Here is a 22,700-nt window from a genome sequence, read left to right as displayed (position 1 = left end):
AGAGGAGAGGGTCTTGCTGACATCACCCAGTCCATTCAGATGGACTGAAATCGTAACTGAGACCTCTGTTCTCCCAGCCCTATGTTCACTCTTCTAGGCTGCAACGGGGTCTCCATCTTCTGAAAGCAGAGTGACTGCTCGAGGAAGCGGCTTGGCTACCTGTGTCCCAGCACAGAAGCTGAGGACTAGAAGGAGCAGGCTCCATCTGCTGAGACACCAAAGGCCTCGAGCCCTGTCCCTCTGCCACTCTGCAAACTGGGCCTCCCGCCACTTGAAGATTAGTCACAGATGCTGCAAATGCATCTGAAATATTGTGTCAAAAAAGACGTGCGGCGGCATTCTGATAGCAGGCTTATTAGCCTGTTATTATCCATTCACCCAAATATTCCAACTAATCAGCCTTCAGATGGGCAGGATTAATTGGTTACAATCCTAGCACTGGGCACATCTAATTGAAATGGATGTATTCGCCTTTCATAATGGGCAGCTTATCCATTGCCATTACACAGAGAGCATGCCCTGGCCTGCGGATTTTGCTTTCAGGGCCATTACCAGTGGAGGCCACAGCAGGATGAATGGAGCTCTTTCCTCACGTGCTCAAGCTATAGCTACCTTCTGCTTGCATCACAATTATCAGCTTGCTGCACATCCATCTCTCCTAAAGGACTATGAGCTACTTGAGGGCAGATCTGCATTCATTAACATTAGGTGCAGCTGCATATCACTATAAAAGCCAAAATCATAATGCTTTAAAAAGTGAAATTGATTTTTCTCTCGTAGAAAACCAGTCTGATGATAAGAAAAGCAGGGCTGATATGCCAACTTCACCTTAGGACTGCAGGAAAATCAATTGCATGTCCAAGTCCCAAATAATAGGAAGGGAGAGAAAGGGAAAGAGAGTGAGGGGTGCTTTCCAGATGAAGCAGTCTCTTTTATGGGACTTTTTGGAGAGTCCCTGCTCACACTTGCACCTGTATCTCATTGGCCAGAATGTGGTCCCCTGGGATGCAGTTGTCAGCTGGGCGGTACCAGTTCAAATAAAACCAGATCTGTTACCAAAGCAGAAAGGGAGACTGTGTCCTGGGAGCCACCTCCATGTTTTTGGCAGCACGGCTGCTCTGAGTCAGTGTCATCATCCTTCAAGAGGTCTTCCTTGCTCACCAGAGGGAGGGTTAAGAATTTTGGTTAAGAATAAAGGTCAGATAAACCTGGGTATAAATGCTGGTTCTGCCATTTATAGGTTGTACCTTGGGCAAGCTTTGGTTAATTTTTTGAGCTCGGTTTTTCTTCACTATGGAGATAGTTGAACTGACTTTATAGTTTGTTGATAATGAAATGGGTGAATTCTAATGAAGGGCTTATGAGGGCCTCACATAGTGAGCCATCAATAATTGATAACCTCTGGGATTATAACAGTTGTCATTATCACTGAAGGAATCACAGACATGGGTATGGTATTCTATTTTAAGCATTTTTGGCCTTGGAGTGAAAAACCTCTTAGTGGCCATGTGGCCTCTGGCATGATGATTAACCTGTCTGAGACTCTATTTCCCTTCAGTAAAATAAGGATAATTTGATCTGCTCTCAGTTATGAGAATCAAAGAATTACTTTCTGACATATAACAGTGAATATTAGGCACAGCACAAGCTCAGGAGTCAGACAACCTAGTCTCACACCCCAGTTCTGCCACCTCTTAGAAGTGTGACTTTGGCCATATCACGTGACCTTGCTGAGCCTTGGTTTCATTATTAGGAGAAGGGAATAGAAATAATGCCCTCACAGATTTCTTGAAAGAATTGTTGGCAATTATCTACGCAAATGCAGGCTGCCTGAAAAATTGAAGGCTCTAAATAAATTACAATGGTGATTATGGTGATGACGTTGATGCGGACGGTGATGACGACGATGGATCATTCAGTATTTATTGAATGAATGAATAAATGAAAGAATGAATCAACAAGCAAAATAGAAGCCTGGGATTAGTGCAGAATCCTCCCCCTGCAGAACCATCCAGAAGGGAATGCAGAGTGCTAAGTACCCTGGGGGATTCTGAAACCTGCTTTTGCTCTGGGCAGTGCCAGCAGTACTTGGCAGGTTCCGCACACCAACGGGGGACCACATAATGTGGATTGCGGGGCTCCCTTAGGGCAGCCTTCTAGTTACGTCCTGAGAGAGCAGACTTTCCAACTGAGCATCAACTCCAATCATCCTTAGGTGTTCCTGTCTCCTTTTGAGAATTGACTCCCAGCAGTGGCTGGGCCCTCAACCATGTCTCCAAGGCTACCTATATATATGTAGCCAGGCAGGGTACCATAAAACATTTATTACGCAGAGGGCAAGATGATAACATTACTTACGCTTTTGCCTTCTAACAAGAGGCGATAAAACCTTTATGATACCTCCAACCAGCATATCCCTGTTTCGTTTCCATGTTATTCTTGCTTTTCCAGCCTCCTCCGGAGTTTCCTCCATTAAGCACATTGAGTACTAAAGACTTGGAGCTCATTTGGTACAGGGAGAAACTCAATTATATCCACCATCAGAGTGTAAAAGGAATGGAAGTTTGAGATATATTTATAGGTTACAGCCTCTAGGTGGAAACTTGCCAATTTTCAGTCCAGCGATCTATAGGAATGCTTAGCAGGATGTCGGCTAAGTCCAGGGGAACCATTCCAAATGGGAAACACGCTCTAAGAGGATTTATAGTAATGCGAATGTCAAAGTTAGCTCCAAGTTAAATGAAAGTAATTGGACCCTATAGAACAGAGATTGTAAACTGGGATCCCAAGACTGTATCTAGGCCACCGATGAGTCTCTGTCCATAATTGGGCCACCCAGTTTAAAAAAAAAATGGTAACCCAAACTCAGTTTCATATGAAAACAAAGATTGTGGGTGTGTGTTTGCATGTGTGGGACTTTTGCATGTTCTGTTTACAGTTCGTCCACACTCTTCATTGGTAACAGTCAGCTGGATTTCAGTAGCAGATAGCCCTTTAGGAAGATCACGTGGCTTCTGATTTACCACAGTTTCTACCAGTCCCTATTGTCTCTTTTATTACAGCCAGTTCCTGTCCTCATTTATGTGCTGAGCAGTTAGTTGTGTTCTGGCCTCCCCCTTCAGGAGATGCTCACTGTTTGCAGGGATACAAATGTCAAAATGACCTCCAGCTCGAATGAAACACGATGGCTCCTTTAGAAGGTACCCCCAGATCATAGGAGCGCAGTTGTCAACGTCCCTCCTAGCTGACAGCATAGCCAAACTAATCCATTAGAAGCAACTCATGAATCCTGCACACTCTGAGGAGCAACGGTGTCAACTCTGAAAAGCATCAAAAGGACAAATTCACCTCGGTGGAGTTTTGTTTATTTGTCTCCGCTCATGTCAGAGCTGATGGTCCCACTGGCTTTGAATGGCCTTAGGCTTGGAAAAGGCAGATGGCATAGAGAGAACTGTCCTTTCGTCCCTCTCATCTTGTAGTGGCTCTTTTAGGGTAGACAAAGAGGAAGTCCAAAACAGCTAGATGGAAAGGAGAACTGCAAAGGGACTCCAGAGTCAGTGAGAGAGTGGGGGCATCATGCTGGAGAATTGTCATTGTAATTGTATGGAAAACAAGGCGGAGAGAATAATATACTATAGGAAGGCAGAAAGTCCAGGCTGGATCCTCAGTGGAGCCCTAGAGTGATGCAGGAGTTTGGGCAAATCACTTCCTTTTCTTGGGCTCCAGATCCTCATCCTCAAAATGGAGGATAGACTGATAAATTCAAGAAACCCATCTAAAATCCATATCAGAGAGGAAGAACTGGCCCCCAGCTGGAAGAACTGAAGAAAGGCCCCTGGAGTGACTCCCAGAGAACCCTGCTGATTTATCTGTCCTGGGCAAGTCAGCAGGGTGTGTCTGGGGGCAGCTCTAGGGTCTGTTCTGAATTTGCAACCGCTATGTTTAATTCTTGTCCTCCTGACCTCTCAGCCCTCTGCTGTCGGGCTCCGCAGTATATCCAAGGCTTGTGCCTTTTTCCTCTTCCTTCCCTCACTCTGTTCTAGATGTACCAACCTCATCTTCTGGGAACTTGCCCACATAACCCGTTAACGCCATTGCTTCAGGCTGTAAGGTCTTTTTTTTTTTTTTTTGTCTGGGAAGAACACAGATTTAAAGCTTAGTTCCTCCTCCTTTAGGACTTCCCTTGTCCTCCTCTATCTTCAGGCACAGGGTCCTATCCAGAGTTGACTGATTTAGGGATTGAAGTCCTGGTCGTGCCACTTATCAGTGTGCCACACAGTCTGAGGGGAGAACAGTACAAGGAATCTGGTGTTTCAATTCTTCCCAGGTCACTGGACCACCCAGTTGACCAGTAGTTCATTTTACTCACCAGTGTTCCCATGATAGATTATTTAAACTCTCTGAGTCTCAACTTGTGCATCCATAAAAAGAAGATGAAAGTAATGCCGAGCCTGTAAGAATTAAAGAAGAGGCCAGCATACCATGACTCTATACCTAGTAGCCAGTGTGTACCCAAAGCTTTCTTCAACTTTGGAGAAAGGTCTGCATTTATTTTTACACTTGGTCCGTGCAAAATCCTGAGCACCAGTCATATGACCGCTTGTCCCTTAGTTCCCCTGTGAGCTCTGTGATTTGGAGCTGGAAGCATCACTTTTGTGAGAAATGAAAATGGTTCTCCTTTGCTATTAGGGAGCTTCTGTCTGCATTGCTTATGCTAATAAGCGGGGGATGGGATGGAGGGGGGAATGAGTCTGGAAACAGGAGGAGGCCCTATGCAAATGTTAGCTCTTTATTATTCTTCCTAACACTAACAGCTTCTTTTCTCTAGTGGCAGCCCAGAGCCACTTGCTGCCCAACAACAGTGGCCCAGATGTTGCCAACATCTGTCTGCTTCCCTGGGCCTTTTACAGAGAGAGGGAACAAAGGAGCAAGGAAGGATCTTATTAGGGAAACCTGTGAACAGGTTTCACAGCCTCTTTCTGCTCCCTTCCATGAATTTTAACCTCCTGGGGAGGAGGGGCCTCTTCTTATCCATCTCTGTGCCCCAAGTGCCTTGCCCGTGCTTGGCTTTGGGGGATGCCTGAGAAAAACTGGTTGCTTTAAGTGCAGGGACTTGGGGCTGCCTGCAGTAATGCTGTCTGCCAAGGTGACAGGGACTGTTGGTTACCTAAGTAGAGAAAAGAATGTTACAGAACTGGGGCCCACCAGGAAGCTGAGGCAATGCGAAGACCCCGCCTTTGAACTCCAGTTCTTATGATCAAATCAGAAAGATTTCAAACATGTCATTCAGAGTAATGGGCATGGGTTTATAAAAGGGATAGACAAAGGAAAAGGGGATACTCTCAAGGGAGAAAGTGCGTCCTCTCAGAGAAGACAGGGACAATGTGCCTTTCCTGCACTCCAGATTTATTGGAGATCCCAGGGAAGTTTTCAGAGTCCCACCCAGGTCCACTTCTTGAGTTCTGACTGATAGCAAGGTGACATCAGACTTTCAATTCCCCACTGCCACGACAACTCTAGGTCACCTTGGCCCAGGCTGACAAATTCTAATTGGATTCTTAACGATAAATTCTTACAAATTTCATGGTTAGGAGGAATTATCCTTATTTCCCTGAGTTTCAGGATCTGGTCTATGAAAAGGGTCACAAAAGTCTCCCCCTTTGGGGTAACATGGGTTCCTCTTATCAACATTATTTTTGTCCTGCAAATAACAGATGGTTTGCTGAGAATATGACATGGCCTGTTTACTTAGGCCAGGCAAGGCTTCAGGTAAATTGCTTCTTGGAAAAGAAAGCATATGGGAGTCAATATGATGAGTCCATTTTATAGAATTATTCTCTTAACCTCATGTTCTCACCATTTGCATTGGTCTGTCCCTTAACAAGATCAGCTTGAGTTTCAGGAATCTGAGGGCTGCTATTTTTTCTGTGTGATCTTGGAAAAAGCAAGGCTTCAGTGGCCCCATTGACCAAGTGATGTATCTAAGGTTTTATGAAGAATTCCTTGTCTGATTTATACTTGGGTGTTATGGAATATCTTATAGCTGAAAAAGACTGAAATGATTTTAAATTTGAATGTAAACAGAGCATGTTTTTATTTTTCCTTTTTGTGTATTTCTACCTGTGAGGGAGGCAACTTGGCAACTCCAAGGATAATAGTTAATGACTTTAAGTTACCACTTAGTACCAGGAACGTTATATATTTATTAGCTTCTTTAACTTTTACAACAGTCCTCGGAGGTGGTTACTGACCTCCCTGTTGCCCTGATGACTAAACTGAGAATCAGAGAAGAAAGTTCATTCTCTTAAGTTATTCAGTTAGTCACTAGATGTAAATCAGTGAGTGTCTCCCAGATTTCTTTCTAGATTTCTCTACCACCAAGAAGCAATGAGTTTGTGAGCTCGAGGCATCAGTGATAGAACTGGGAGTCATATTTGGAAACTAGGGCTCCTCACACTCCATTGTCTTGTGAAATTCACCCATTATTGAGCAACTATTATGAGCCAGGCCCTGTTTCAGGCACTAGAGCTGGGAAGTAGTCCACACATGACACTTCTACCCTCGTGGAGATTGTATCTGGTGCAGAGTGAGACCCGTGTGTCAGGGCCAGCCCCAGAATCCCATGTCCAACCCCGAGCTCCTTCTCCTATGCTGTGACATTTTTTCACACACATTTTTTTGGACAAGTTTCCAACCAACCAATAGTGCGGAGTTTTTCTCAGTGCCCACCCAGTGCCAGAGTCTTTCCAGCCTTTCTTTCTTCAGCCCAGGACTGAAGACTTTGTGACCTCCCCAGGGTGGCAGTAACCACAGAGCCCCATTAATACTTCTGCAAGACTGTGGCTGTCCATGGTCTCATTCAGCACCTCGGAGTTTGGCATATTACTGAGAACCTGGTAATGCTCACGTGTTGGTAATGGTGGGAGGTGGTATGGGATATGGAACTCCATCTGAATTGTTTATTTCCAAGTTTGCTGCACAGTAGCCCCAGGTTTTTGGACAACTTATTTGGTGGCTATTCCTCAGTATTTCAGTATACCCAGTGGGACGTGTCTTCATACAGCCTCATCACGTGTATATCTCTACATTCCCTGGAGTCGAGAGGCCTACAGCTAGATTAAAACAAGTTCAAGTCCTCTGAGTTCAGATCCTCAAAACCTGCCTTTAGTTTCCTGGAAATGTTATTGATTGTCTCTGAGATTTGCTTTCCTTATCTGTAAAACCGGTACAAAAATACATTTTCTCCCTATTTTCACACTCAAGACCAGGCTAGGGTAAGGTAATGAGTGCCTCACTCCTAGTGAACCTAGAATTTAAAGGGTTGCTTCAAAGCTCAATAATGCATTAATTATGATTCTTTAAACAATATTGCATTGAGATATTAACTATCTTGATTGTGAGATTTTTGGAGTTTGCTTAAATTTATGTGTAAGACAAACATCTGAACCCCTCAGCCACGAAATGTAGTCCAGCCATGGAATGCAGGGTAGCTCCAATGTGGTACTAGGAGGAAAAGCCTTTAAAACCCTAGTGCTGTGGAAGCATTATTGTTTTGTTTTATATTGTTTGTGGACAGTCATACACTTTTAAATGGGAGGAGAGTTTTCTGGAGGGCAGGAGAAACTGTCAGATTTTTCTAGTGACTCTTACAGGTCTGATTTCTAATAATGGATCTGGTACAAATTAATATTGTTACCTGGAACAAATTGTTTAGCCTCTTTGTTTTCTCACCTGCAAAATAGGTATATTAACAGCAACCTTGCAGTTTTCCAGTGAGGACTGATTTATTTAACTAAATATGATTTGTCATTGCCAATGAATGACATGCAATAGGTTTGAAAATGGGATTTAGCACTTTTTCTTCTAATACACTGCAAAACAGTACACACTAATTTCTTACCGAAAACCCTGGAAATCAGTAATACATGAATCATCAGTAAACAGTTTTCTGAATTGACCAGCAAGGAGCCAGATCCCAGGGTCCAAGACAAAGGCCTTACCCTCATTTAGTCCTGGTGTTCCCCCTTGCTAAACCAGAGATTATTATGTTTCTAGTCTGCTCCATGGAGCTCTAGAATTTCGGACTCTCAACCTTCATTTGAACTGGAACAGCTAATTTCTTTTTATGATTTTATTCAGAAATGGGTTGCCAATTAAACATTTTCAAAGGGAAGGGTTCAAAAGCACTCATAATCCTAACAACGTCAGCTCACCTGTGTTCCCATGGATTTCTGACATTTGGAAAGTGGGATTTTAGTTTAAAAAGATGAGTGTGTCTGTCTCCACTGGGTTTCCCCACCTAGTTGAGCATCTGCTCAGCATGGTGTGAGGGGTATGAGGCACGTGGCTGGTTTGGGAGGGATTAGCTGGCGCTGGAGGGGCATGGAGGAGCAAAAAGAGAGGGGATCATGACGAGGTGGTCTGAATGCCAAGCACGTCTATATTTCTCCACTGAGTTATTAGTTTTACCCTCCAACCCAAACACAATCTGTGCCTGCCTACGGCTCCCTTCTCAGGCTGGAGGCAGGCAGCTGGGTACTACTGCTGTCTTTTCTGGTGTGGGGCGTAGAGGGATTGGCTCTGGCCTCTTGCCCTCTGCCTGGTTACATAGTCTTTACCTTCTCCTCTAACTTGCCCTTCCTGCTGCCCAGCCTTTGCATACAACACGCTCCCAAAACTCCATCCTGTTGCACAGAAGATATGGTGTATTAACATTTTTGGTGGGGAGTCACTGCACTAGTCCAGATAGTGTCTTTTAGGCATCTCCAGTTCATAATACAGATATAAACAGCATTTTATAATAGAAGAGTCCTATCAATTGTGCATTTAATTTGCATGAACATACACACACGCATATAAAATTTATGGCTGACAAAAATTACAGAAACAGAAATTTACAGAGTTAGGTCATGATCCCCACAGTTACCCTGAATGAGCTTCAATAATCCAGAGTAAAAATAAATGGAAAACACAAACTGCTGTCGCCTTGTTTGCTCAGTCTCAGTGCCCGCCACTCACAGCAGATGCCTCTCTGCCCCTTTTTGTTTGTTTGTTTGACTCTTTCCTTTTCTGTTTAAAATCTATCGAATCAATTATTGCAGGATCTGAGTCAAATAAATAAAAGCAAGACATTTTTACTGGATGGTGAAGGATGAGCAGAAACGTGTTAATCAGCCTTCAGTCTTTGTAGCATAGCAGTAGTCTGAGAGCATGTTTTAATATTGTGTATGTGAGCACACACATCTATTTATGTGTAAATTGATAAAATTGATAATTTTCAAAGCCTCTTCATGGGCTTCATCCTGTTTTGAGTCTTCCAACTACTCTGGGAGTCAGGTAAGGGAAGTTGTATTTTGCCACTTGACTGATGAGGAAAGAAGAGTATGGGAGGATGAATGACCTGCCCAAAATCTCATTAAAAGGATTAAGTTCCCACATTCTGGCTTTCACTGGGCCTGATGCTGGTTTAAGTCCCTATCTGCCCCTTTACAAAGTCACCCTAAATTCTTGGCGACTTGGACTTATCCAGTGATAGGGAGCTACTTCTTTTTCTATCTCCCCAAAATTTCACATGCATTTCCATTTGGGTTTTAAATCTATGCAGATCAATATATTGATTACTTTATTTGTACAAACTCATGAGATTGATTTGTTTGTTATCCCCATTTTCTAGACACGGAATAAAGAAAGAGACCTGTGTGGAAGAGACCACACAGCTACAAGAGTGTATTAGGATTTGAACTCAGATTTAGCAGATTCAGAGTCTGAGCTTTGGGAAGCTATACTGACAGATATAATAAGAAGGTGGGAAAAGCCAAGCAGAGGAGGCACACATGTAGGTAAATATGTGCCAAGGAGTGGGGTGAGAACTACTAGAAAGGCCATTCCCTTGGTTCTGGTCATGGTTGCCTCTTAGCAAGAATTTCCATTTTGTTGGTCACTCTGCAAAATGCCTCATGTAATCCTACAGCAGATGCTACAGCTTGTAATGTCCGGCACAGATGAGGGAAATGAGGTACAGAGAAACAGTCCACCTTCCTGTGATCAGAAACCGAGACAGTGCCATGGCTGGGATGTGAACTCCTGCTGGACTTCAACCATGATTTGGCAGTGCTAGGCCAGCACTATCAGGTTGGTTTGTGACAGCACCCTTCTAGTCTCTGACCCCAGCTTCCCCCATGCCTCTCTACACCCTCTCCTCCTAATATATACAGATACCAGTCATTGGATTTAGCCAATGACTTGGATTAAAACCTCCTGGACATACGATTCTGCAGGATAGCTAAAGCCCAGGAAGTCTTCAGGGTCAGGCAAGTCTGGGAATGATCAGCTCTCTCTGGAAAAGCCAAGGAAATGATATGCAAGCTGTGACTTTGTCTTAAAGAGTGAATGAGTTTGCTATGACAGGAAGGAACTTTGTCTATTTTAGGTGACTTCCAGTCTGAAGCCATCTCTGTGCAATTCCTCTGCATGGTTACTGCTTCTGCCTTCCCACAATGGATACACCCACTGCTCCTCTCTTCAGCATAGCCACCAGGGGCAGGAAAGAGGCCAAATTCCCAAGTTCCCATCTTGGTCATTTTCTTTTCTGGCTGAATGTCCTCAGTTTACTTACTGTGGATTACTTCAGAGATGCTTAGATCTAAATAAGGACCTCAATATCATTCCTTGGCAAAGGGGGTTGAATAGTGTCCCCTCCAAACTCATGTCCATTCTGACCCTTTAAATATAACCTTCTTTGGAAATCAGGTATTTATGGGCCTAATCAGATTTTAAGATGAAATCATCCTGTGCTTAAGGCAGGCCCAAACCCAGGGATGGGGTCTGTGGAAGAGGAGGATGAAGAAGAGGGAGTGCAGAGAGACACAGTGAGAAGAGCATGATGTGAAGGTGGGCTCAGAGAAGGGAATGGTGTAGTCATAGCCAAGGAATTCCAGGAGCCACAAGCATCTGGAAGAAGCAAGGAGGGGGTTTTGCCTTTGAGTCCCTGGAGGCAGCACATCCCTGCTGGTTCCTTCATTTCTGCCTTCTGATCTCCTGAACTATGAGAGAATAAATATGTCTTGTTTGAAGCCACCTACTTTGTGGCAATTTTTAAAGCAGCCCTAATAAATTAATGTACTCCATTTCCTTGGAGGCCCAGGATCAATGGGAGGTTTAGGAATAGGGATTTTTCTACAGAGCGGTCCCTGTCCCGCCTCCATCTCTTCCTCCAGAACATTTTGGTTGATTCATAATGCACAGGGCTCTGTAGGATCCCCCAAGCCCAGGTTAGTTGTACTTGAGTGGGTCCAGGCCCCTTGCCAATATGAGTAGAAGGTGACTCTGTGACCTGGCATTCAATCCTGTAGCTATGAGATCAACTTCATCCATATCCAGTTCACCTGCAGTTTAGACAGTTCTGGGCTCACCCCAATTTTGTGCTTCTACCTTAGGCTCTGATAGCCTCTGAAATGATATGTCCTCTTGGATTGGCTGTCTTCTTGGCTTGGGGAAGCTATCACTGATTCCATTGGGTTACAGTGTGCTAGGGCTCTGGGTCCTTGTAGTTTACCCTGGACTTGAGCTATAGACACTTTTCAATCTAGAGAGCTGAGCTCTGACTGCTAAAGGAAGGGACTTGGATGGCTTTAGATGTGGAATCTGGGATGGGGAGGAGAGGGGTTGTAGATCTGCCTTGGGGCAGTCAATGTGTGACAGCAAGGTCTGATGGAATAGACTTTGAGATGTTCAGCACTCATGGTGGTGAGGTGTGAAGGGGGCAGCCATCAATGTTATAATTGGGATTTTCAGTGAATCAGGAAAGAGCATGGCCTGCTGGCTTTCCGGGGGTTGCCTGACCTGTTGGCAAGGGTGGAGGAGAACTCAGTGGTGAATGTTCTTAAGAGTAAGGCAGTAGGTGGATGGGCAGTTCTCTGTTAATTCGGAGGACTCAGGAAACACTGAAGTCCATGTTCTTACAAACCTAGGAGGCATGGAGCAGGAAAGTGGAGAGGAAAGGGTGAATCTTGCCTAGTCCACCCTGGGGGGCACAGCAAGGACCCTGGCCAGTTTTTGCTGCCTGCTCCTGTTATTGCACAAGACAGCCTCCTGTTGAGTCTGCTCTCTTTTCCCTTCTCATTGTCTGGCTTCCCGTGCTTGACTTTCTGCCCCTGTAACTAACTTTCCCGGGGTGTTCCTGATCAGTCCCAGTGGGGGAGATCCTGAGGCCATCGCAACATGCCTTCAAGACAATTGGCAGCTCCATCACCAATGCTGGAAAATGGCAGCAAAACAGTGCTTCTAAGAGACTCCTATTGTGTGACTTGTAATAGGTTTTGAAGAAGCTTGATGGATAGATGATGAAAGTATCAGAAATATTGGAAATCCTCTGGATTTGCAGCTTTGCTTTTTGTGGTCTCAGTCTCTGCTAGAGTTACTGGTGGTGTTTGGATTCTTCTCTCTCTTTTATGACACTTACTGTATTGAACACTGATATGTATAAATCACCCTGTGACATATGCGGGTCTTTTATAAACATGATTCTCAGTGGGGCCCTTACATAAAGAGAGCTGTCATCAGGATCCTTTTAAAGCTGGAGGAACAAGGAAGACATAGTAAGGCTCAGTGAGGTAAAATGAATGGCAGCTAATCAGACAGGATTTACACCCAAATTCAGTGCCCTTTGAGCTACCTCATGGATGCTCCCTTTCACTTAAAATTTCATTAGTTCCATCCTGATATATATATATATATATGAACAGTATTAGCAAATAGATATAGCTATCCACTTGCCTTTTGTGGATGAATTCTTGGATCTGACCTCCCCTCACCCCTTTACGTTCTGGCTTAGAGTCTCAGAGGATTTATAAATAAATAAATAAATGATTGATCAAGCTTGGATGCAGTCCAAATTTTTCCCTTTATCCCAACAGCAGAGAGAAGTAACCAGCCATTTGCCTTCAAGCTGCCCCTATGATTAGTACCCCTTCCCCAGGAACTAAGAGGGAACAACAATAATAATTTCTTCATTCACTAAGTATTATTCCTTCTTACAACCCTATACTGCAGGATGAGGGCAGGATACAGAGTGATTCAGACTCAGCGTTTTTCCCTAAGGGGCTTCAATATTTATTAAATACTAACAACACACTAAGTAATGTTCTTGGTACTGAAGATAGAGTAGCATTCATTATGTCTGTTACTAACAGAAATCCCACTCCATTAAGACAGTAAACAAAGGTAACACATTAATGTGTAATGTAATGGCAGGATAGGTAAGTGCCACGAAGAGAGTTAAAGTGAGGATGCACGTGGAGGTCCTGCGATGGAGACAAAAGTGGAGGGCCCTTACCCACAGGAGCCAAAAGGGCAGATTTCACTGATGGGCCTATCTTAGTGACAGGTCTAGCCTTGCCTTGCTGCTGTCCCAAATCTCCTTTTCTTTACCTATGACTTCTAAAGAAGCCAGCATCAGACTGACTTGTGCCAACAGCAAGCTTCTTGCCCGTGTGAAACTTACTTTGCATATACTAAATATTAATCACAGTCTTGGAAGCCTCCAACTTCCCGGTCTCAGCTGTCCTTCCCATCAGAAAGCTATTATTGGCAGGGTACTGGATCTCTTCCTGTACCTGGGAGCCTAGATTGCATTCCCAGGGAGCCATGCCCTGAACCATGGATACAGTTTCCATATACCACCCACTCTGCAGACACAGGGAGCATTTAAGGCCCATCACAGCCGCATGCAGCAGATGGACTTTGGGTTCTGGAACCAAATGTGTGCCCTGGCACTGAGTGACTTTGCAACCTTGGACAGAGTTACCTTCGGGAGGCTCATATTCCTCATCTGTTAAATGAAGAATGCCTAGCTTATTTGGCTGGTATGGCCACCTGTGAGCTCTCTGCTGACTTCCTTCATTAATAAGGGGGCAAGGCAGATTGAAGTTTTCTGATTTCTTCTTGCGGTTGTTTTTCTTAAGCCAGAAGTCTTTAAACCGTCATTTGTCCATATCGTATGGTGCCGGGGATGGAACTCTGGACCTCTTGCTTGCTCTTCCTCTGAGCTCCACCCAGGCCTAAACCGGCTTTCAGCGAGTGCTGGTGTGTTCATTTCTTTTGTGCATTCATTTTTTTTAATTCTCAGGATACATCACCCAGTGGAGACTGTTATCCTCCACTCTCAGATCAAAAGACCCAGGCTCTGGACATTGCATCGACTGAGGTCCTGCAGCTGGCAAGTGACATGCAGGTTCCTCATCCACCAGCCACCATGCTGTTTAGTTGGTTACCCCATGCTTTCGTTGTGCATCTCGGTTATGAGTGTACTTGATTGGAGGGGAGGCCTCCCCTCTCTAATTTGCCTTTAATTGGAATTGCAAGGAAGTCTTTTTATTCCCACTTCCTCTATGATTTGCACTTGGAAGCTGTGAGAAAATCTTTGCTCCTTACTGTTTCCCTCTGGCATAGAGCTTATCAAACTGTGCATTACAGTAATTATCTGCCTACTTATCTATTTCCCCAAATGGACTGCATGCTCTTCAAGGGCATATCTGTATATTCCTACATCCAGGCAGAAGGACTGGCGCAGGGTCAGGATGTAACAATAATGGTAGTAACAGTTAAGCCAAAGAATATTGTGACTTCAGTGTTTCCTATTGGTCAAGGGACATGTGAGTCTATGCCATTTCATCTAATTCCCACAACAACTCTTTTTGGCGAACGGTGTTATCCCCATGTTAGAGGTGTGAAAACTGAGCTTCACAGCCAGGGTGTTCCAAGGTCGCATCATGGGCGGGTGGCAGAGTAAGACTTTGAACTTGGGTCAGCTTGCTTCCAAGTATGCTCTTGTCCCTTGTCAATGAGCAAACCCATGAGTGAGGGCCAAACTACTCTCTGATCACCCAGCTCATCTGTTTATCTCCATAACTAAAGAATCGGAAGAAAATCAATCTCTTCAAGATACTCTCTCCCACCCTCTCCCTCTATCCATCATCAGAGTGGGGTTGGAGGTGGAATTTGAGAGGCCACCTGAGGATATGGAGTGGGATACTGATTTGAGCTAAATGGCCCCTGAGAATTATCTTCAGCTCTCTATTACGTACAGATGGAGGATTGCCAGACAGAGGCAAGTGTGTTTCAATCACCTCCCCTCAGAGAGACATTTATAATGGATTCATTCATTCTTTCCTTCAACAAGTAATTGAGGATCTACTAGTTATCATGTGCCATTCACATTCATGCAGAAATAAATAACCATTATTTTCTTTATCGTTTCTCAATTTAGAAATAGAATAAATGTATAATGAGGCCTACTTGGTGTCAGACCCTGAGCTAGGTCCTGGGAAAACAGAGCTGATTCAGAAAACCCTCAAGGGACCCTGAGGTGACGGGGGGGGGGGGGGGGGGGGGGGATAGTTGAGCTCCTTATGCTGTGCTGCGTGCTCTGGCAGATGAAGCATGAGTGACAGAGCGACCTAACAGGTGGGCACTTAACCCAGCCAGAGAAGGCAGATTTCAGAGAACTTATGAAGCTGAGGCTTAAAGGACTAGACAAAGAAGTGGGGGAAGGGCGTTTCAGGCAGAGAGAGCTGGGTGATCAAAAACACAGAAGCAGAGTGGCTAACTTTAGAACATGCATCCACACCTGCAGTGTCAGGCAGGAGGCCATAGCCACATGTATCTCATCTGTTCCCCCAAACACTTTCAGGTTCACCTTTGTCTTTCTAATGGAAGATGTTAGGGCTGGAACAAGTTGGAAACCATCCAATTTCACCTAATTGCCACACAGAAGGAAAGGGACAAGGTCACAATCTCACATCTTGGAACCTATAATAGGAATAAAGCTGGGAATGTCCCATGCTATGGTGGAAGGGGCTTCACCCTACAGTGTATCTAACTGTTTTCCCTTTGGGAAAGGATGCTAATATTTTCTGAACCCCACTAATTGCAAAGCATTATGCTGACAGCATTTAATAATGCCATCTCATTCAATTCTCCCTAAACGTTCTCAATTAGGTGTTAAACACAATTAACAGATGAGAAAACTGAGGAATCTCAAGTAACTACCTCAAAACCAAAAACTAAAATATAGTACAGTCATGACCAAAGCCATGTCTTACTGACTCTTGGGCATACACTGATACTATGTGCTCATTAGCTGTCCACTTGATAAATTTCTGTAGGATTTAGAGTGCTTTCGTAGGATCTGGCTTCGTTTCTGATCTGGTCTACAGATGACTAAGGATAATTGAGCTGGAGAGGTGTGGGTGGGGGATGAATATATTCCAGAGAACCACACTGTGTTTTTAATTTATTCCTTTGGCAGTATCCCGGAGAATAAAACAATGTCTCTAATACATACATTATAAGCAGATGACTTGTTTAAAATAAAAATCTGTTTTATTTTTCTTCAAGGGACCTTCTTAAATAGGTCACCCAATATCTGTCTAGGGGCAAAGAAATGTATGAAGTGTAGCAATTGTAGACACATAAAGACAGGTGTGGGAATACTTTGGCAAATGTGAATATGTACACACACATATACATGCATATGCATACATATCCTTATCTGTAATTTTAGATTTGTCTCCCTTTTAAATTAATAATTTAGGCATGTAAACATATTTCTTCATTCAATTAAGCACTGGGATCTTGCATAACCCATTGGGATATTATCCAGGAAAAATGTTAACTCATAGAAAGGTTCCTTCCTAATCCAGTGAGAGAATCCACACCTCAGTGTCATCCTTGGTATCTCCTTCATCCTCCCCCTCCCTGCTAATCAAACACAAGCCTTTCCATCCTTTGTATATGTCTTTAATCTACCTTGTTAGCTGACTCCACACCTCCACTGCCCTAGCTTCAGGTCTCAACATCTCTTTCTTTGGATCAGAGATTCTCCATTCAGTGTAATCTGGTCTTTAGTGCCAGACAATTCTTTGTCATACATAACTTTCCTGTGTTTCTAGGGCATTGAAAGTTTCCCTTCTCTCTACCCACTAGATGCCAATAGCATTTCCTGCCCCTGCCAGCTGAGACCAACGAATATCTCCAGTTTCCAATGTGAACCAGAGGGCAAAATTTCTCCCAGTTGAGAACCGCCGTCCTAGCCCACTGACAGTAGCAACCTTAATGGTCCCCTTAGTTCAGGTCAGTGTTCAATGTACTTTTTCCTAGGTAAACATCTGGTTTTGCTGACATATTGCTTGAAAAAAAATCTCTGGATCCTTGAGGGCATATCAGAAGCTTACATTTGAGACTAGGTTGTACACCAAGGAGGCCTGCTTGACAAGACCCGGAGCTGTAAGATGCAGGACTCAGTAGGGAGGGGTCTGTCTCTAGCTGTGCTCCAGTTATGGTAGGGGGGATGGTCTGAGATTCATGGGGGAGGGGAAATAAAGCCTAGGAGATCATTCAGCATGTTTTTGAATTATCACGATGAAAGGCTTTGAAATCTGGGACATGGGACAGCCATGGAGAGAAATAGAAGCCCATAGAAGAAGCTATTCTATAGGCCAAATTGTCATGATTCACATGTTTCTTAGCAACTTTGGAGGGTCCTGGCTGCATATTCTTGCCTCCAAAATCTTTGTAGGATATTCTGTGATTTTGGACAAAACACTTGTATATTCTGAGCCTCAGTTTCCTTATTTGTAATACTTAGGATTTGGTCTATTTTCTAAGAAACCTAGACCTGAGACCTGGAGGAAACTTCAGAGACGACTTGGAGACCCAGGCCCCTTCCCTACCATCTTTATCACGCGGCAAATCACCAGATAGAATACCCCATGGATCCCCAGTCCACAGCTATCGTGGGGCTGTCTGCCAAGGACCAGAAACAAGTGGCAGGAAGGGAAGGACATTACTTGGGAGAATATGCATGTACACAGCTCTGAGGATTAAAGGCCCGTGTTCTTATCACTGCTGAACAGAGTATTATAAATCCAGTCTTAGAATACCAAATCCCCTTGCGGCTTGGCCGTTGTGAGGGAATATTAAAAAGGCCGGAGACAGAAATAATCAGTTTCCGAATGACACATTGTCAAATAAAGCATTCCCCACATTGTCCCTTTCTTTCCTTTCTCTGGCTCCTTCTCCCGTGCCTGGATATTTTAACATGAAAAATAGATGAAAATGAGGCCAGGCTGAATGGCATTCTAAGTTTGACTTTCCAGAAGGCCAACTTGGTGGGGTGGTTTCAGGGTGCTTTTATTTTTTCAACTCTATAATTTTTCCGTTTTTGATATTGTGTGTGTAAGCCAACCGGCTGCAGTTACTAGCATACAGGAAAAGACTGAACAGCAAAAAGGGGCCTTCCAAGCTTTGATCGGGAGCCCTGTGGATGCGGGGGTGAGAACTAGTTTGAAGACGTGTGTTTTGCCTCCCTCTAGCCAGTCTGGTCAAAATTTTAGGCTTCTGGTGGTTTATTTAGCACCTTTTGTGGAGCAAGCTCTGGTGAATGTCAGCTCAGGACCTGAAGTGGGAAATGGCCCACCAGATGCGAAGACCTCAGCGGAGCAGCCAGATCACTGATAACTCTGGGGGTCACCCTGACCTGAAGAGGCAAAGATGCTGCCTGAGGAATTGATTTCTATGCTTCGAAGGCTGGGGGCTGTGGGTGGGGGGCAGATGAGAAGAGCAGGTCAGCTTCCTGGGGAGCCATAACTAATTGCCACACATTGGGTGGCTTGAGACTAAGGAAATGTATTCTCTCACATCTCAGGGGCCAGAAGTTCAAAACCAATATGTCAGCCAGAGTTGGCTTCTTCTGGTGGCTCTGAGGGGAAGCTTGCGATGATCCCTTGACTTACAGATGTATCCCCCCAGTTTCTGTCTCCATCATCACGCCACCAGTCATTGGATTTAGGGCCCAGCCTAGTCCTGTATGGCCTAATATAACTATATCTGCAAAGACCCTGTTTCCAAATAAGGTGACCTTCTGAGATTGCAGGAGGATGTGACCTTTGAGTGCCACCATTCAGCCCACTACAGGGAGTAAAGGAGAAAATTCCGGACTGAGAGAGCAAGCAGTAAGCAGAGACCATGGGGGATCCTACTTTGAGGAAAGCTCTTCCCTCGGTGTGTTAGTGTGTGACAGGGACAAGTGAGACTTATGGGGAGCTGAGGCATGAGGAAGAAGCAAGGATCCAGGTAGCGTGAGACCTCAGGTGCTGGGCCAGGGAGTCTGCTCATGGCTTGGAGGGCCCTGGGGAGGTAGGAAATAGGTTTAAGCCTGGGGATGGAGTAAAGATTTTAGTTTGGAATAAAGGCCTAGGGAAGCCGAGGGTGTGAGGCTGATATTTGTGGCACCAAACCCTTCATCCAGGGCTTCTCTTGCCTTTTCCAGTCCTTAGCATAGCTCCCCTCCTGGAGACCAGCCTCACGTTAAAGAGAGCACAAGGAGGTAACATATGGTAACTTGTCAAAGGGAAGAGCAACGGAGAGGCAGGGGCTCGCATGCCCCAGACTCGTGTTTCCCTGCTGCACCACTCTGCCCGTGACTTCTCCTGGCCTGGCCTTTGCCTGGGGAATCTGAGACTCACTGTCAGTAATTGAACAGGAGCAGGCTGATCTTGCCTAGAGAGATTGCAGAAGGAAGACCCCAGAAAAGATGGGGGCCACGCTTCCCCTCTTCTATCTCTTCCACAATCCCTGCCTAGTGAAATTCCCAGCTCCATAAGGAGAAGAGAAAATGAATCACACCCACACCTGTGCAGCTTACAGTCTCACAGAAACAAATTCTAACTAACAGATTGGCACTTTTGTTTTCAGGGATTTTGAGCTATTTCTTTGGCCTTATTTGTCTTGGGCATCCCTAGAGCGAGCACAGCCCAAATTGGATTTGGCATCAGGTTGTCCTTGAGGCCAGCAGATCCTCAGCTTGCCACCCCTGGAGCTTTGGCCTTCTCTTCACTTGCTTTCTGAAGACTCAAATCCTTTTCCCTATGTTCTTTCTTCCCTCCTGAGCACCCTTCTTTTCTGCAGCATCTTCTGCATCACAGAGGCCTGTGTTCACTCCTGCAGGATGCTCAAAGGCTGGGCACCATGGCCTGCTGAGCCCTGATGGATTGCTCCTGCTTTTCCATTTACTTGCCCTGGCAAAGGAGGCTGGTGAAGTTGGAGTAGATAGATACAAGGGTCAGGACAACAGCCAGGGCCCATGCAGGTGGATCCTGAATGCAGTCTATTCTTGCTATTGAGCCACCCATTTGCTTTCCTTGGGTGAAATGTCCCAATAGGACAGAGGCAGCCACATGGCTCTTTTGAGGTCCTCTGTTACGCACAGCACTCTTCAGTTTGTAAGGAATGCTTCAGCTGTTTTCAGATTTGTTCTGCACAGCAACCTTGTGGGGACAGTGATTGAAAATTTTTCCTACATCTCGTGTTTACCCTGTGTTGGGCACTAATAAGTACCCCACAGCCGTTGGCTCACATCTCACCTCCCTCTCCAAGGAAGTTTTGGACTGCAATATTTTACATATATTTGATAAATTATACACACAGAGAGATACACATAGATATATACATATACTTGCCTTTGTTTAATTTGCATTATTGGCTTTTAATTTCGGACACTCAAACATCCCTTGGGATCTTGAAATAGTCAAAGGTCCAGTGCTGTCCACCTTACCTGACCGCCTTTTAGCTTATTACCCTCTCCCACTCCCCACCTTCAGTAGAGGTGCTGAATTCTAGCTTAGTGAACACTTGCAAAAAAAAGCACAATAGTTTCTCAGGATCTGGGTAATCAGAGGATGGCTGGACCATTTTAGTGAATAGGCTTCTTCTTGACCATAATGGGTATCAACCAACAGCAGTCGCCTCCTTACCTGCAAGATGATGAATTCAGGATGAACGTGTAACTTCTTTGTGACATACGGTATAAGTAGTTATCAGGAATTGTCTTTGTCTCCAATCGTGTTCAAGAGAACAAACTGATCACTCAGAGTCCTAAGTATAAAGGCTTCAGGTTAAAAAACCAAAATAAACACATCAAAATAAAGACTAGCTCTGCTTCTCACCCTCTGAATTTCAGAGCCTTGCCCACTCTTGCACATAAGTAGGTATCCCCTTCCTGAGTCTAGGGATCACTATAGCCAGGACTCAACAAAGTGGGCCCCGAGCTTCCCAACATGAAACACCACATAATGTGTAGAAACAAAAGGAAACCAAGGAGGACCAACCCATCCACAGATATGCTTCTGGTACAGAGGAGGTATGGGGTCAGGAGAAGGCAGACTTTCCACTTCAAGCACCTGGCAGGTGCCTGATACAGACCTGTCTTGGAAATATCCCTGCCCTGAAGGAACACGCAGACCAGGTTTCTGCATGAATCTTATGGATCATGAAAAATATGACTATGCATGCATTAGCTTTTTTTTCAAATTAATGTCTGATATGCAGACCCAAATATTTAAAGAGTTGCATATGTTAAAGATAAACTTCAGTTTGTTTACCTTAAGCTTCTGATTCAAGGAAGCCCACAAAGGTACACTTTAATCCATTCATCCATCTACTCATTCATTCAGCAAATACATATTGAGCACCTACTTTGTCCCAGGTCCCTTCTTGAGAATCAGACTCAAAGACCAGTATTTCTGAAGATGAAAAAAATATAGACTATGTAGAAATTATGCTTGACTGAATAACGCTCTCTTGTATTTGTAGCAGGATGTAGGAGTGGCTACTGTCTCTCGATCCCTCAGTGAACTCCTTGTAGAGATAAGAAAACAAGGCTGAGAGAGCATGAACAACTGTCCTGGGGTCACTTGGCTGTTGGGAGGCAGAGTCCAGGCTCACAGTCTTGATTTCCCAACATTCAGGAAGCTGGATTGCTCTGACATGGCCATTTTCCATCTCATTTCCTCCTCATGCCAACCTAGTGAAGCAAGAAGAGCAAGGACTTTTATTTATCCATTATACCTTGAAAAGCAAGGCTCCGAGGAGTCAAGCAATTTGCCCAAGGTCACAGTTTTGTGGTGAAAAGCCAGGTTTGGAGGCAATGTCTCTCTAGCTCTATGAACACAACACAAGGATCTAGACCTAGGGTGAAGGATGGGAAAATCCCCAAAGAGCCATAATCCATCTGCTTGTTCTTCCTTCCTGCACCAGGGTGGCCTCATCGCACTGCTGCTGCTGCTGCTGGTGTTCACGGTGGCCCTGTACGCCCAGAGGCGCTGGCAGAAGCGCCGCCGCATCCCCCAGAAGAGCGCAAGCACAGAAGCCACTCATGAGATCCACTACATCCCGTCAGTGCTCCTGGGTCCCCAGGCCCGGGAGAGTTTCCGCTCCTCCCGGCTGCAGGCCCACAATTCTGTCATCGGAGTGCCCATCCGGGAGACCCCCATCCTGGATGACTATGACTATGAGGAGGAGGAGGACCCGCCCCGGCGGGCCAACCACGTCTCCCGGGAGGATGAGTTTGGCAGCCAGGTGACCCACACCTTGGACAGCTTGGGACGGCCAGGCGAAGAAAAGGTGGACTTTGAGAAGAAAGGTGAGTCCATTCTTCAGGGGACATTTTGGCGATTGGGAAGAGATTCAGGAGATGGGTTTTGGGGAGAGAGGTTGTGTCCTCTGGGAATAAATCATTTTGTATTTATGATCCACCTCTGTTAGATTATCATTTTGTCTTCTTTGGTCCATTCAATAATAAGGGAAAAAAGAATGTCATTTTTCCTGGAGTGGAAGTTTTGAGTGACATGACAGAGCATGCAGTC

At 44.8% G+C, this 22,700-nt stretch overlaps 1 protein-coding gene across 3 annotated transcripts in view; it reads left to right on the top strand.

Annotated features, from left to right (window-relative positions):
- Astn2 (astrotactin 2) overlaps positions 1-22,700 on the top strand; it is an 839,030-nt gene that overhangs the window by 161,957 nt on the left and 654,373 nt on the right. For all 3 annotated transcript variants that reach the window (XM_071600871.1, XM_071600870.1, XM_071600869.1), the window contains exon 3: positions 22,093-22,477. In XM_071600871.1, coding sequence (XP_071456972.1) covers positions 22,093-22,477 — 385 coding nt within the window. The remainder of the gene's footprint in view (positions 1-22,092; positions 22,478-22,700) is intronic.

This window comes from Marmota flaviventris, chromosome 13 (genome assembly GCF_047511675.1).
Source record: "Marmota flaviventris isolate mMarFla1 chromosome 13, mMarFla1.hap1, whole genome shotgun sequence".
Classification (NCBI taxonomy): domain Eukaryota; kingdom Metazoa; phylum Chordata; class Mammalia; order Rodentia; family Sciuridae; genus Marmota; species Marmota flaviventris.
The sequence above is the reverse complement of the archived record's forward strand: the minus strand, read 5'-3'. Positions and strand labels throughout refer to the sequence as shown.